Below are 15642 nucleotides of genomic sequence, written 5' to 3'. Positions count from 1 at the left end.
GCGAATTTCGAGGAAGTTCTCACAAGAAAAGCCGGTGAGATTTCTGAACCGCTTATCGTCTAGATCGAGGCGTTTTATTTTGTCGTACAACGATTCGTTCGACGATCCACGGAGAAGCCGCCTCATTTCATCAAGTTGTATCGACGCGGACCCAGAAATGATTGGCAAACTACTGATGTCCTCTCTATTCTCAATTCTGTGATTGAAGCACGTTCGACTCTCCACAGGTATGTAGATGTTCGCCTCGTTGAAGACTCTACATCGTTCGCTGAAAGACAGGGTATGAAGTCCGTCCGTTTGCGGGCAGGCGAGGCAGCGTCTATGAGAAGAAATCGTTCTGGGGATCCGCACTTGCACTAGGTCATCTTCTGGGACAGTTAAATCGAAGTCGACGTCTGATGACGAATCATCATCTGATCTTGACGTGAGCACTGCACCCGATGGACCTTGCTCACCCACATCGCTCCTCGATTGGACTGATGGTCTGTCCCTGCGTATTATGCGGCAGTAGCCACAAACAACATAGTGTAAGGAAATTCTTTTTCTGTGGTACGCACTCAAACGGTCACTCTCTTCCAATGTTCCCACTTTCTTCGATCTACCACGGATTTTATCAGTCCGACGGTCACAAACTACACACTTAACGTACATGGTGGAGCGAAAGAAGTGGCGGAGTTTGAAACAGTCGAAATGTCTATCCGAATGGTCGCGGATACACTGAGCTAGCTCTAACAAACAGTCTAAGCTCAAGCGAATGTTCAGCACACTTTTTTGTTTTTCAGTTTTCATTTTTTTTTCTAAGAAACACCGATGATGATCAGCTCGCGCTCGTCCTAGATGGAACATACATACGCCATAAAAAAAGCACCAACAACGCTTATCAAAGGCGCTATTACTTCGACCAGAAGAAAGTTCCTCTGTGCAAACCTTTCACCATCTGCACCACCAATGGATTTATCGTTGACTTCGCCGGGCCGTTCCTCGGAACTTGGAATGATGCTACGATCGTGAAGGAAGTGCTGAAAAATGACGACCTCTTGCAGCTACTGAAGCCGAACGATGTGCTGATCGTCGATCGCGGATTCCGCGACGCTGTAGACTACATGGAGAACATAGGTTACAAAGTCGTCATGCCAGCAATGAAAGGCAACAGGAAGCAGCTTCCTTGCGAAGAGGCCAACTTCTCTCGACCGGTTACGAAGCTCCGTTGGATCGTTGAAGCTCTGCATGATCGCGTCGTTCAACGGTATAAAATGCTGCACCATACCCTCGACAATACAGCACAGAAGCACACTTCTGCAACGGACTTCGGCCACCACCCCGTCCGATTTCCCGAAACTGACTCGAGACCACTTACTCCTACTGACCTCGGGCCCATATCAAATCGATCTAGCACAATCGTATTTAGCGGAATTGATGAAAGCCGACACCAATAACGTCTCCATGATGTTCGTAAAAGAAACACCGAACATCGTCCGTTTAGAAATCAAGTCGCGACATGTCAACGTAAAAACTTACCGGGTCTACGTTGATTACCAATCGAAAATGGACCAGGTTGAAGGAATTCGGAGATATTGGTGTGAGTGCCCGAATGGGAACCGGACAGTAGGCTGCTGCTCACATGTGGCCGCTGCCATCTTCTACTTGGCCCATGCTCGGTACCTCCCGCAGATTCTGCGCCCGGCTGCGCAGTTAACGGAGCTCTTCGTACCATCCGGAGAAGAAACGGAAGCAGAAGGGAGTGACAGCGAGGCTTAAATGCTTCCAGAACGGCTTTCTCATGCTTATATTGAGGTAGGTGTGCGAAATGTATAAAATCGGGTGCGACCAACTACGGTTTTTTCGAAATTGAAGTATCGGGCCCCCAATGGATTTTCGATTGCGATATCGCATTTTGTTCGCCTCCAAGGGGGACGCACATTGAGCGTGTAGCTAGAGTGGTCCGTCGAATGCATTTGTGTGCAATCAATGAATTTCAGTTCCTGCACTCGGCAGCATCTTCATCGCTACTTTCTTAATACTTAATACACGCATCAGAAAGTACGTTTCTCCAGCTTTCCAAAGAACACTCGTTTAGCTCTGTAGCCCTAAACGCGGGTGAGATATGAGCATTTCAAGTCACCGTATGTCCGATGTACTTCGACCGCTCGGGAGACATTTCCTCTTCTTCTGGAGCGACGACGGCGATTTGGAACGCCAAACATGGCTACGCGTGGTCTACTCGAAGTAGGCTACACGATCCATATGGTTCTTTTGAATTTTGTTTCCTGGGGCCGTTAAGCGCTCAGACCCTTTGTTTTATGACACATTCAATATCTACGTGGTAAAACAATTTTACTATCTGGAAAGGCTTCCTGTGACGAAATTAAATCTTCCTTTGCAGTTGAGAATGTTTCGGTAGTGAATGTCAAAGAAATGTCAACAGAGAATGAAACATTCTCTAACAACCTTTCGTGTGATGGTTCCGTTTGCACGCAGATTGCACAAGGTCCTAATAAAACAATGGATTCTCCTGATTCGTGGAACGAAATAGAAAATTGGAGAGGATTAAATAAAATGGCAACACAAAAAAAATGAAGCTGCTAATGTCGCTATTACTAATGTTACCAGCGAACGTCTTGCTGCAAAAAAGAAGGCAACTTATCTCGATGATTGTCCAGATTGGAATCATATGAATTCAGATCATATAGTCGGTATACCATTGATTAAGAATTGTAACCTATGCAATTCTATATGCATCAATGGTATATATTTTGTAGTAAGAGAAACATGCGCATTTGATTCCATATTACAAGTCGTCATGTGTGCTCTTGCCTCTTACAGTAATTATAAAAACACAATGGTAGAAACGGATAATTCCTTATTTATTTTAGCGCAAAGTATATTAACAAGCGGCAAGATCAGCACAAAACATTATGTTTCGCGAGTACAAATCCTCTGTGACATAACGATTTTTGAAAAATCTACGTATACCAGACAAGTATCTTCGTTAAATGCGAAATGCAACGCTGCGCACTTAGCAGAATATTTATTTGTGACAACACCCAGTTCAATTAAAACCAAGGTCTGCCAGAAATGCAATCATTCTAATACCTGGAATTTAACATTAGTAAATATAGATGTTAATTTAATTTTGCAAAATGACTTAAATTGCATACAATAAGCAGTGGAAAATACAAATTTTGCACATGGAACTTGCCATTTGTGTAAAGATAATACTGTTGGATTGTGTGGATCAATCAACAACACTGAGGTTAATATTAATAATGAATATATTTATATGTAAGTGGCATAAGCCATAGTCGGTAGTGCGTCCGCTCAGCTTGGAGTCTTACAGGCAAGAAAAAAGTGTGGAGTACAGTACAGCATAGTCTGACTCCACGAAGTATAGTATGTGCTTAGAGTATATACGCGAGGCATGCGCACTATGCTCGCGTTCGCTCGAGCTTGTCTCGTTATACGAAATCGTCGACAACCAGTAGATGGCGCGACGAGTACCATTTTGTGTATTACGACTATTGTAAATTCACATATTACAACAAATACTACTGACAAAATTGAATATAATTCGCATATTTTAATAGATACCAGTATATTAACAGACGACATGTATTTGCAGACGATTAATGCTGCTACGCGGTATTTCGCGACTAGCTCGTTCGTTGCCCGCGACCCCGCTTCGCCCGCGAATTCTCGAAACGGCCCTTCCGACCTTACCCGCGACTATGGCCGTCGCGGCGCCTCCTCGGATTCGCGGACGAGTAGCACTTCGGCGCCCGATTCAAATCTGTTCAATACCGCTTTGATTTCTTTCTTAATTAGGCGCCAGACGCGTTTCCGCGTCGCGATAAAGAACATTACGTGAGATGCGATTCTACGGGGAAAGAGATATTGCGAAGTCAATCCCGGAAAACGCGAAAGACTCGAATCGGCGGCGGAACGGCTCGGTAGCTCAGTATCCGTACGCGATGGTAGAGTGGCGGGATTCTTACAGGGTAAGGAGGCTAGGCGCGGAGGCGGATTTGAGAGAATTCCCCGGGATAATTCGTAAAAGATCTCGATTCAGCAGGATTTAGTAAAAGCAGCGCTGTTTATTGTAAATCTAATTAATCTAGTTGATGAACAGTATGATTCCATATCCCGACAATCAACTCGTTCGCTAATGCTTAGCAAATGACCGATGTCCGAGATTCTAGTCCCGTGAACGGGAAATGCCAATTCCTAAGCGCGATACAGTCGTCGATGTAGTGTCGATTTTCGGAATGATACGCCGCGCAGTTATCTATAACGCAACTCTAGTAACTAAACGGGACGCGACGCAATTATCCTAACGCAATATACCGCGGCGAAACGCAAATATTCTAAACGCACGGAATCTAACGCAATTAAACTAAACGCGGCGCGACTTATTCTTACGCACGAATCGATTCTGTATCGACGACCGTCTAGAGAGAGAAGGCGAGAACTAGCGCGACAAACCACGAAATGTCCGATACGACAAAACATGCACTTTCCGATCTGTTCCCGCAAAAATGAGAAATCGAAATCGAGACGTGGGAGGGCACAATATTTGCAACGCTTTCGCGAGACTAAGAAACTAAATTGTGGCTTATGCGGTACCAATCCCCCAGGTCCGATTCAGTGACCTGCCGAGTGTGGCTTATAGGAAGATCAAGAAGCGATCTTCCTATCTCACGATACTTCCGGATTTTCCCCAATTGCTTAACCTAATTACTAACTAACGATCAATGCCGACACTCCGACCACATTTTGCAGTATCGGCCGGTGGTTGGCACGCCCGGTGATCGACAACCCACGGTACGTTACTCTCGATTTCGTATTCTTTACAACGATATTGCGTGAGGGGCTTACCGAGATGTCCGTTACTGGCGGCTACGCTTTTATCTGGCAGCGGGAAGTCGAGTGCTTAGACAATTTCGATAACGAGGACACTGGGCAAAAGCCGAATACAGAATGCTAAACCGCGTGCCCTTATGCCGGTATTCGGACACCTCGTGATCACCCCCACCCTAGGCCGAAGTCTCCGTCTTCTCGCGAAGGCATCTTCGGCAGGACCTCCTCTTGCTCCGCGACCTCTCTTCCTCTATCGCAGGTCCTTAGCGGTGAAGCGGCAGGGTAGCGGAACTTTCCTTAGACGCACGTCGCTCTCTCGCAGGCCTTCCTCCCCTTACTCCGCTGCCTCTCTTGGTCTAGTACCGGATTCGAGCGGGGTAGCGGCGCGTTCCCTCGACGTACGTTGTTCCTTCGCTGGTGATGACGTCGTTACCCGATGGTACATACAAAAATAAAGCGGCGACAGATTTGGTTCATACGATATTACGTGCGCTTTGTTTTCTCTCTAGACGGTTTTTGCCCCTTATGTAATGACTGTCTGGTTCTCCGAGGAGGTTCCTTGTGACGGATATAAAATACCACGTCACAATGCAGAAAAAAAATTATTTCAATTAGGCGACATACAAAAAGTAATAAACGTTAATAGTTCCAATTATCGACTAGTAGGTGTAGTATCATACATACGATATGGTAGTGATAGCCATTATGTCGCTTACACGAACAACAATATTAACTAGTACAAATACGATGACATGCAAAATAAACGATCCAGTATCATTACGAAAGAAATACAGTGGATATTCTATACATATAAGCAAATATTTCGGGTCTGAGGTTTTGCGTATATCGTACAGGTCCTACATTGATTGTTGTCTTGCCGAATGTAGAAAAGGACAGAAGAGAAAAATATCACGGTCGCCGTTTGCGTATATCGTAAAGGTGTTACATTTCGAGCGAAGGAGACTGAACGTAAACAAACAGTGACCTACTAGAAGGACACTCCTAATGCAAGAATTAAAACTTTTTTATTTTTGATTTTTTTTTGTTAAAATTTTTTCCATCATATTTGTAACATTTTTCTCATTAAAATGAGACCAAACGCGACATACTTCGGGACATATTTACTTGTAATTTCAAGTGTTACGCGTACATCGATGATTTTACTCTAATAAGATATTGCAAGTAAATATAACTCAAATTACATCGTGTTTGGTCTCATTTTGATAAGGAAAACGTCACGAATATGATGGAGAAAGTTATATAAAAAAATGGATGGAAAATAAAAAAATTAGCAATGCTCAAGTATTGCAAACAATCGAACAGACTTTTGATTTTTGCCGACTGCCACGATCGTAGTGTAACGACTCTGGAACCTAGATTCAGATAGTTACTAGCGTTAGTAAGGTAAAGAGCGGCTTTTACCAACTGAACGACTCGTTTTGAAAAATAACTAAATGTAAAGATTGTGGGATTCGTGTGGTGTGCGGTTAAGGAGTGAAATCCACAGGTCAATATCTTTCAACAATAAGATTTATTCAATACAATAATGAAGATGATGAATTTAATAAATAACAAATAACAAATAACAACAAAATATGAAAAGTATATTGGTTTGAACAAAAGAAACTAAATAGGCTTTGATATAATATTGATAATAAAAATAACTAGGAACATCACTGGCGTGATAGACTGAGCGAGCGAAGCTGTCCCGGTTATCGACAGAATGATAATTATTATACTTATTACTCTTATTATTATCAATGTAACTTGTATTATTAGCCATATTATGCTGCTATGATCGATAGAACGATAATTATTATACTTATTATTCTTATTATTATCAATCTAACTTATATTATTGGCCATATTATGCTGCTATGATCGATAGATCGATAATTCTGTCCTCGGTTAGTTATGAAAAATAACTTACAAAAAAAAGCATCAGCCGTATTACCCGCCGACCTTCGGCCGGCGACTTATCCGGTCAATTGCGAAGACATATTACTGGATAAGATGTGAATTTGACCCTGGCCCTATTTTAAATTCAAAATTGGTTTCATACAATAAATAAAAAGAGTTTAACAACAAATTAATTGTTTTTTTTAATTCCTGCTCACTCTTTCCAGTCTTTTAAATTCATTCAATTTTCTTTCACCTTTTTTCTTAATTTGCTCCAAAAGTTGAAGCGTAACAGTGTTTTCAATTAAAAGTCCTTCGATAGAAGAAACTCTGCTTAATGCAACATATGTAAGTCCGGGAGAAAATTCATTTGAAATATTTACAAGAGTATTAAGTAAAGTTAATCCCTGACTTTTGTGTGTAGTAAATGCCCATGCTAATATAAGTGGTATCTGAAGTCGTGTAGCCTGTTTACCATTGTGGAGAAAATTCCGGGTCACAGGCGTGATAGGAATAATGTTCGTTGAAAGACCAGTAAGATTTTGAAATTGGACTAAGACCATGCAAGGAATATCATCTGGGCTTTTAGTTCCAGGTTTATAGATGATATCTTTCACAATTCCCTGAGAGCCGTTTGCCAATCCATGTCTTACTGACAAATTGTATATGAGTATGACTTTAGATCCAACAGAAATTTGCAGTATGTTTGGAAATCCACAATCAGCAGCTTCAGCATCACGAGGCACATTTTTTGCTTCTATTAAAGCGACAGGCATTCGCGTTTGTTCCAATTTTGTGTAATTAGTCTGTTTAACTAATTCTTTTGTGTGTGAAATGATTGTGTGATTTTCGGTGTTGTCCGTTCCTTTTCTGACTCTTTGATTCAGAAAGTTAACTATTGACTCCAAATCCTCACCCCTACTCAAGTTGGTCAGCATGTTTCTGAAGGCAGATTGACTGCTACCAACTTGTCTGTGGTTTGAAGTCAAAATGAATACTTTCTTAAATTCACTTCGAAAAATCTCTCTCCCTCTTACATCTAAAGAATTAGTGTTTCCATTCATTTTAGAGAAAAAAGCAGGTGCAAGAACAGGGGGTAATTGGAATATATCTCCAACTAAATAAACAAAAACGCCTCCAAATAAAAATCGGTTTCCTTTCGCGCTCTGTAACCTGTCGTTGATCATAGCCAAAAGTGCTGGTCTTGCCACTGAATATTCGTCCATAATCAATACACGAACAGGATTGATCATAGATTCAAATTTTTTTTTTGGATTCACCCCGAAGATTAGCAAATTTCTCAATTTGAATCGGAATGATGAATGATGAGTGAATTGTTCCGCTGCCGATGTTAACCCTTTGCGGACTAACGCCGCATATATGCGTTTGCGTAAATCATCAAATTGGCCGAAGAACTCATATATGCGTTTGGCGAAAACAGTTGATTGAGCCGAGAAACGCATATATGTGTCCCATGTAAATGCGTGGCTATGGCCGAAAAACTCAAATGTGCGTTCCGCGAAAACAGTTGATAGAGCCGAGAAACGCGTATATGTGTCCCACGTAAATGCGTGGCTATCACCAAGAAACTCCAAAATGCGTTCCGCGAAAACAACTGATAGAGCCCAAAAGCGCATATATGTGTTTCACATAAATGTTTTATTATAAATACTACGATGGTCGATGAAGCATTCCATTATTAGAAGAATTCTTGAATCACTCGCGTCAGCGTCAGTCAGTATTCTGTCCGCTATTTGGTAAAACTACTATTTAAAAAATTTTGTAATCCCCAAAATGGAAAGAAAATGTGAAGTAAGTGAGGAAAGCAGCAGAAAGGAAAATACTTTATTCGACGAGGAAGAAACTTATAATGAAGGCAGTACAGCGAACATGGAAACATCAGATTCAAAAGGTGAAAACGATATTATAAATAATAATGTGAAATTATTTAATGGCAATAAAAAAAGGCGCAGAATAATAAGTACGTCTTTAGAAGATTCAATTGATGAAAACATTAAGTAATAATTTTGGAAATACATCTATAAATTTTTCATGGTCAGAAAATAATTTGAACCCTATATTACATCATTTTAATGAAACAGATTCTGGAATAAAAGCGGATTTAAATTCAAACTCTACTCGTTTCGATGTCTTTTCATTATTCTTTTCAAAAGAGTTAATTTTGCACGTAGTGGAAAATACAAATATTTATGCAAAATATGCTATCGAAAAGAAGCAATCTGAATACAATTCATGGCCTGCAAAAATTTGGAAAGATATTTCGTTATCTGAAATGTATAGATTTTTTTTGTGACCATGTTTATGGCGCAAAAGAGAATCTTTACTGTGAAACAGTATTGGTCAACTGATAAAATATTATCTTTGAAAAATTTTTCTAAAATTATCTCAAGAGACAGATATTTAGAAATATTTAATAACATTCATTTTAATGATATGAATGCAAAAAACCCTGGTGACCCGTTAATAAAATTACGGCCTGTAATTAACATTCTAAAATAAAATTTCGCTGGATCCTTTTATCCATTTCAGAATCTCTGTATTGATGAAAGTTTATTATTATACAAAGGAAGATGTTACTTCAAACAGTACATTCCTTCCAAACGGAGTCGATTTGGAGTAAAATCATTTGTTTTATGTGATTGTAAGACCGGATATATTCTAGATTTTATCATATACACTGGTAAAGATACTGATATCAAAACAAAAAATTTAGTGCTTCGGAAATCTGGAAATGTTGTTACAACCCTTCTGCGACCATATCTTGAAAAAGGCCATACTTTAATTACTGACAACTGGTACACAAGTCCACATATGTATTCATTACTCCACAACCATAAAACTAATGCATATGGGACAGTAAGGCGGAACAGAGTTGGAATGCCGCAGATGAAAAAAAAAATCAGGCCTGGAGAAATCGAATATCAATCTACAAATAATTTATTAGCAATGCGATGGTTAGATAAAAAAGAGGTGTGGATGTTGTCGACAGCCCACAGTGCTGAAATAACTGAAACTCGACGAGTAGATTATCGCACGGGATTACCTAAAAAAAAACCAACCTGCATTATCGATTACAATTATAATATGGGTGCTGTCGACAAAGTTGACATGACTTTAAGTTCTTTGCATTGCCTAAGAAAATCGATAAGGTGGCACAAAAAATATTTTTTTCATTTATTGGATCTTGCAATATATAACGCTCATATTATTTACAAACAAATTACTGGAAAAAAAGAAAAATTCAGCAAATTTCATCTTTTATGTGCAAAAGGAATGCTACGAAAATACCCACGAGAAACGATAAATCAAACAGTTATAACTAAAGATGCCGACAATTTACCATTTCGGCTAACAGAAAGGTATTTTATATCACAATGTTCCACTCCAAAAGGACTATCTTCAAAATCAAGGCGAAGATGTGTTGTGTGTTCAAAACATAAAAAAAGGAAAGACACACGATACGAATGCAAGGAATGCAACGTAGGTCTTTGCATTGATCGATGTTTTGAACAATATCACACTAAGGAAAATTATTAATTAAATTTTTTACTGATTAAACTTTTTAACTTTCATTATTGATTAAACTTTTAATTTAATGATTTTGTAAATAAATTTGGCAAACATTTATAATTTTAATTTCTACTAAATAATGTTAATAAATAAAACTGAAAAATTAATAAACAAAGAAACATTTTATTTATCCTGTGAAAAATCTGTGCATGTACATATAATATGTCTAGAATTTGACTTGGAGTGCTTATGAACGAAAACCGCGTTTGAGCAAAAATATGCGCTGGCAATTTCAAATGACTATCGCGGCAGGAGCTCGGCACCACGGTACGGTTCACTTCGAACCGTCCCGTCCGCAAAGGGTTAATTGCAGCGATACCGGTGGGTGCAATACAGAGATATTCTTTTTTGTTGCTTATTCTGTGCTGATCGCATGTTGCTTTCATCGCCTGGATAACTGCTGACTTTCCTGATCCTGCTGGACCCTGAATTATTGAGCACTGAGGTGCGTTTTCGTTGTTCAACTGTTTGATCAATTGTTGAATAATGACATTCTGTTCTTCAGAAAGTGAAAAAGATGGCATTTGTTCCAATGCGCTTTCCTCATCATTCGCATTTTCTCTTAAACTTGCTGCAAAAACTTCCATTTGAGGAATATTGTCATGCGAGTGGTAACTTGCATTCCAGTCATTGTCTATGTCTAGATCTCTCCTTCCAAGTTCCACATCAAGCATGTCTCCAGATGGTCCAGCTGCATTAAGTGCCATCCAATCAAGATAAACCTGATCATTGAAATCAGCAGTCTCCTCCTCAAATTCTTCTTCAACTTCGTTCCAATTGATTTGGTTGTTGAGCGGCGTGAAGTTTTGCCGGTTAAAAGCCTCTTCCCATGTTTCATGTTCATTTTTAAGTTCGTTCACATTTGAATGAGCGTAGTGGAAGAGCAGTTGCTGCTCATAATATTTTTCGTTGTGTCCTTTGCCCAATTCAAATTTTGGCCAGATCATAACAACTGCGGGATTTCGCCTGTTTCCATAACGAGTCCTTCCATTCCGTTTGTAAACAGTTATTGTTCGTGTGAATTGGAATAATGTCAAATGAGAGAGTCTGTTAGGTCTATTCCGGTATTTGCAGATGTGTGAACTTGACAATTCATCTGATTCTTCAGCTGAAATTTCGTTAATATTAATCCAAATGTTATTATCTGTTCGCAAATTGACGAATGTTCTGCTTGATTCAACAAGACTGCATTCTAAAAGAAGATGACAAGCTTCCTGAGCAGATAAATCCCTTCCGATTGCTTTAATCATTATTCTTCTTATAAGAGTTGTTGAAGAACCAGAGTCAGTTTGATTAACCAGTGCTTCAATAAGCTGTTTGAACGATTCAGATCTACTGTTTTCAGGTTTTGAAGTGTATTTTGCCACATACTGAATAAGGGCTGTTTTACTGGTAACTGGCGAAACATCCATATTTGCCCTCCAAACTCGGATCAGTTTGGGATCGTACTTATTCAGAAGGGGATCATTCCGTGCAGGGAGAAATGTGTATCTTCCATTTTCCTTAACTAGTATTGATTCATCGTGAATTTCGAAAGGAAAATTGAATCTGCAGACAACAGAATTTGTTCCTCTTCTCTTTCTCATGCAAGTCAATGAATTGTGTTTGTGACGCTGAACACAATTCAGAAGCTGAGCCAAGTCCAACTGAAAGTCGGTTACTTCTGTGATTCACACTGACGAAGGATGAATTTCAGCAGGTGCTTCATTAACATTTGGATTGATTGCAGAAACAATATTGTAAAAAAAGTTTACTATTTGCTCTGCTTCGCTTTCTGTCGGATCCCTTTCATTCAAAAAAGAAGTGTCTGGGGCGTTCTGTAACCAGAGTAGGCCATGAACATGTGGCGATCCGCGGTGCTGCCATTCATATCTGAACCATGAGTCCTTTATGTTGTATGTTTTGCAAATCACTTCATTAAAAAAAGGTTCACTTTTTCTGTGAAGAACCAATCAACGAGTAGAGGATTTTCTTTGATAAGTTTAGCTTGACCAGAAGTTTGATCATTTGTGAACTTTCGTAGAATTCCCAATAAATCAGGATCCTGTAAATCAGCAAAGCTGAGCGTGAAGAAAAGAGATGGCATTTCAAATTGTTCAATCATTTCCCTGAGTTGTGCTGCTTTTTTGAACCAAAAACTATCAGTCCCTGTTATTAATTAATTAGTTTTTACTTGATAAAGGTTTTTTTACTTGATATTCAATAACACACGTTGTTGCCTGAATGCTTTTATTACAAGGACTGTTAGGACAATATATAGAACAATAGAATACATAATATATACAGTTTACATATTTACATAAAGGTGTCGCTTACATATATGAAGTGATAAGGTAGATTCCTTCTATGAATACAATTAGCTATTACATTTACTTTCCCAACACTCCCTCTTAAATGTAAGTTTATTCGTAAATTATTTTATTTTTAAGTTTCTTAAATTTTTCTATACTTAAAGTTTTTGTTAGTAAATCGGCTATTTGTTCTTCAGTTGGACAATACTCTATACCTATTATGCCTTCACTATATTTTTCGCTTATGAAATGAAACCTAACATCTATATGTTTACTACGTCTGTGTAAAATTCCATTTTTGATCAAACTTAATGCTCCTTGATTATCTATCAGTAGCTTGGCTTTTACTTGTTTATTAACTATTGATTCTAAAATATTCTTTAAATATATTAATTCTTTACAACATTCTGCTGCTGCTATATATTCTGCTTCTGTTGTTGACAGTGATACGATAGGTTGCTTTCGGGAGCACCAGCTGATCGGACCCTTTCCGAACATTATAACGTAACCTGTGGTACTTTTTCGTGTGATCATGTCTCCAGCAAAGTCTGCATCACAATAACCTACTAGTTCTTCGTTGTGAGAATATAAATTTCGTGTATATTGTATTCCTAAGTGTTTCGTGCCCTGTAAATATCTTAAAATTCGTTTTACTTGATAAATGTTTTGCAATTCTGGTTTATCTACATATCTACTGATATAGTTTACTGCAAATGCTATGTCTGGACGTGTTCTGGTCGATAAGTATTGTAAACTACCTATTATTTCTCTATAGGGATATATTTTCTCTGAATTTTTGTTTTTGTAATTTGTAGTAGTGTCTATACTTACAATTGGTGTCGGAACTTCCTTTGAATTTTCCATTCCATATTTTTGTAGCAAAGAATCAATATAATTAGTTTGATTCAATTTTATTATGTTATTACCTTTACTTATGTTTATACCTAGAAAACTTTCGAATGAATTATAAATTGTTACCTTGAACTTACTCGCTAATTGTTTTAGTATATAATCTAAGTCCTCTTTACTATCGCTAATTATTATTCCGTCATCTACATATAGAGCTAGTATTGTTGATCCTTCCTTTGATTTGAACACGCATTGATCTGAAGGAATCGTTGTAAATCCATTTTTATTCAGAAAATTTTTGAAGTGTTGGTTCCATTTTATTGGTGCTTGCTTGAGGCCATAGATTGCTTTTTGTAATTTATATACCTTGTTTGTGTTTTCAAAGCCATCTGGAAGTTTTACATACAGTTCTTCATCTAGATCTCCATATAGGAATGCAGTTTTGACATCAAATTTTGCTAGTTGATAATCTTTTTGTATTGAATAAGCCATTATTAATCGAAAGACATTTGTTGGAAGTACTGGGCTATAGGCTTCGTCATAATCTAAACCTTTTTGTTCGCATCCTCGTGTTACTAGTCGTGCTCGGTATCTTCCATCATCTTTTATTTTAAATACCCATTTTGTACTTAGCACTCTCTTATTTTTAACTGCATTTGGATCTGCCTCTATCCATGTTTCATTTGCTTTTAGTGACTCCTTTTCTTCTTGTATAGCCTCTTTCCATTTCTGTGCATCTTGTCCTTCAATTGCTTCTTTGTATGTTAAATGTACATAATAGTCACCGTATCTTTCTGGAATATTTCTTTTCCTTGCACCTCTTCTTAGTTTTTCTCCCTCTGTTTGAACACACTCTTCGTTTTTCTCTTCCTCTTCTTGATCATTTTCTAATTCTTCTTCTTCTTCATCATTCCTTTCTTCATTGATAGTTTCTGTTTCTTTAATCTCTTCCAAAATCTCATGATTCACTTTTACTTTATTTCTTATTCGTTCTTCTTCTTTTTCTTCATTTTTTTCAGCTTGTTCTTTACTTTTAAAGATGACATCTCTAGCAGTTATTATTTTCTTGTTATTTTCGTCCCAAAGGCGATAACCGCATGTTGTATATCCGACAAAGGTATACTTTCTGCTTCTTTCATCTAATTTCTTTAAATATTTTAATTCTTTTACAAAGGCATCGCAACCAAAAACCTGTAAATTCAAAAGATTGGGCCTTTTTCCTAGCCAATTTTCTGCCGGTGTCCTATTGCTCGTTTTTGTTGGACTTCGATTTAATAGGTATACTGCAGTGCGAACTGCTTCACCCCACATATTTTTGTCTAATTGAGAGTCTAGTAATAAGGCTCTTGTTTTGTCTAGAATACTTCGGTTTAACCTTTCCGCTTTTCCATTTAATTGTGGAGAATATGCAATTGTATAATCTAGGATAGTACCATTATTCTTACACCAATTCTGAAGATCATTATTCGCATATTCTTTACCATTGTCGCATCTTAATCTATGTACCTTTTTATTCCATTTCGTTTCACACTGTTTTATATACATTTTTACTATTTCAGTTACTTCATACTTGCCTGCTATGAGAAACACCGCTGCAAAGTGCGTGAAGTCATCAAGAAATGTTACGAAATATTTCATTCCGTCCCATGTGTTGGGCTCTATTGGACCACATACGTCTGTGTGTATAATCTCCAATGGGCTCGATGCTCTTGTTCTTTCTTCCAAGAATGGTTTCCTTGTCTGTTTCGCTCTAGTACATATATCGCAGATTTCTTGATTATTAATAAGTTCTGGTGATAAGTTTATACCTTCGCTTAAACCGATCAGTTTCTTTATATTTTGGAAACTTAAGTGTCCTAATTTTCTGTGCCACTCTGTTGTAGCTTTGTTTCTTGTTAATAGACTTTCTATTTTACTTGCCGCGTTCAATTTTATTACATAGAGTCCATCCTCTTCTTGTATGCCTTCTAAGACTATAGTTTCACCCTTAGATATTTCTACCCTATTTTTTATAAATTTTACTTCGCCATCGTTTTGCGTTATTGCGTTTACAGATAGAAGGTTTCTCGTCAGTTCTGGAATTAAAATAACTTTCTTTAATATGCAGTTTTGAGTATTGATTTCTCCTACTGCCTCTCCTTTCATTGTTACGTCCTTT

General features: G+C 38.2%; 2 protein-coding genes across 2 annotated transcripts; both read right to left on the bottom strand.

The window, feature by feature from the left end:
* Positions 1 to 6830: 6830 nt before the first annotated feature.
* LOC143264101 (ATP-dependent DNA helicase PIF1-like) lies at positions 6831 to 7979 on the bottom strand. The gene is made up of 2 exons (XM_076529633.1): positions 6972 to 7979; positions 6831 to 6887 (listed from the first exon to the last, which is right to left on the bottom strand). Exons 1-2 carry the CDS (start codon positions 7977 to 7979, stop codon positions 6831 to 6833), a joined length of 1065 nt encoding a protein of 354 aa, XP_076385748.1.
* A 2492-nt stretch (positions 7980 to 10471) lies between these two features.
* LOC143264100 (uncharacterized) lies at positions 10472 to 11756 on the bottom strand. The gene is made up of 2 exons (XM_076529632.1): positions 10664 to 11756; positions 10472 to 10476 (listed from the first exon to the last, which is right to left on the bottom strand). The coding sequence occupies exons 1-2, from the start codon at positions 11754 to 11756 to the stop codon at positions 10472 to 10474; spliced, it is 1098 nt and encodes a 365-aa protein (XP_076385747.1).
* Between the last annotated feature and the right edge of the window lie 3886 nt (positions 11757 to 15642).

The sequence above is a fragment of the Megachile rotundata genome, chromosome 3, assembly GCF_050947335.1.
Source record: "Megachile rotundata isolate GNS110a chromosome 3, iyMegRotu1, whole genome shotgun sequence".
NCBI classification, from domain to species: Eukaryota; Metazoa; Arthropoda; class Insecta; order Hymenoptera; family Megachilidae; genus Megachile; species Megachile rotundata.
Note: the sequence above shows the minus strand (reverse complement) of the source record. Positions and strands in the feature narration are given on the sequence as shown.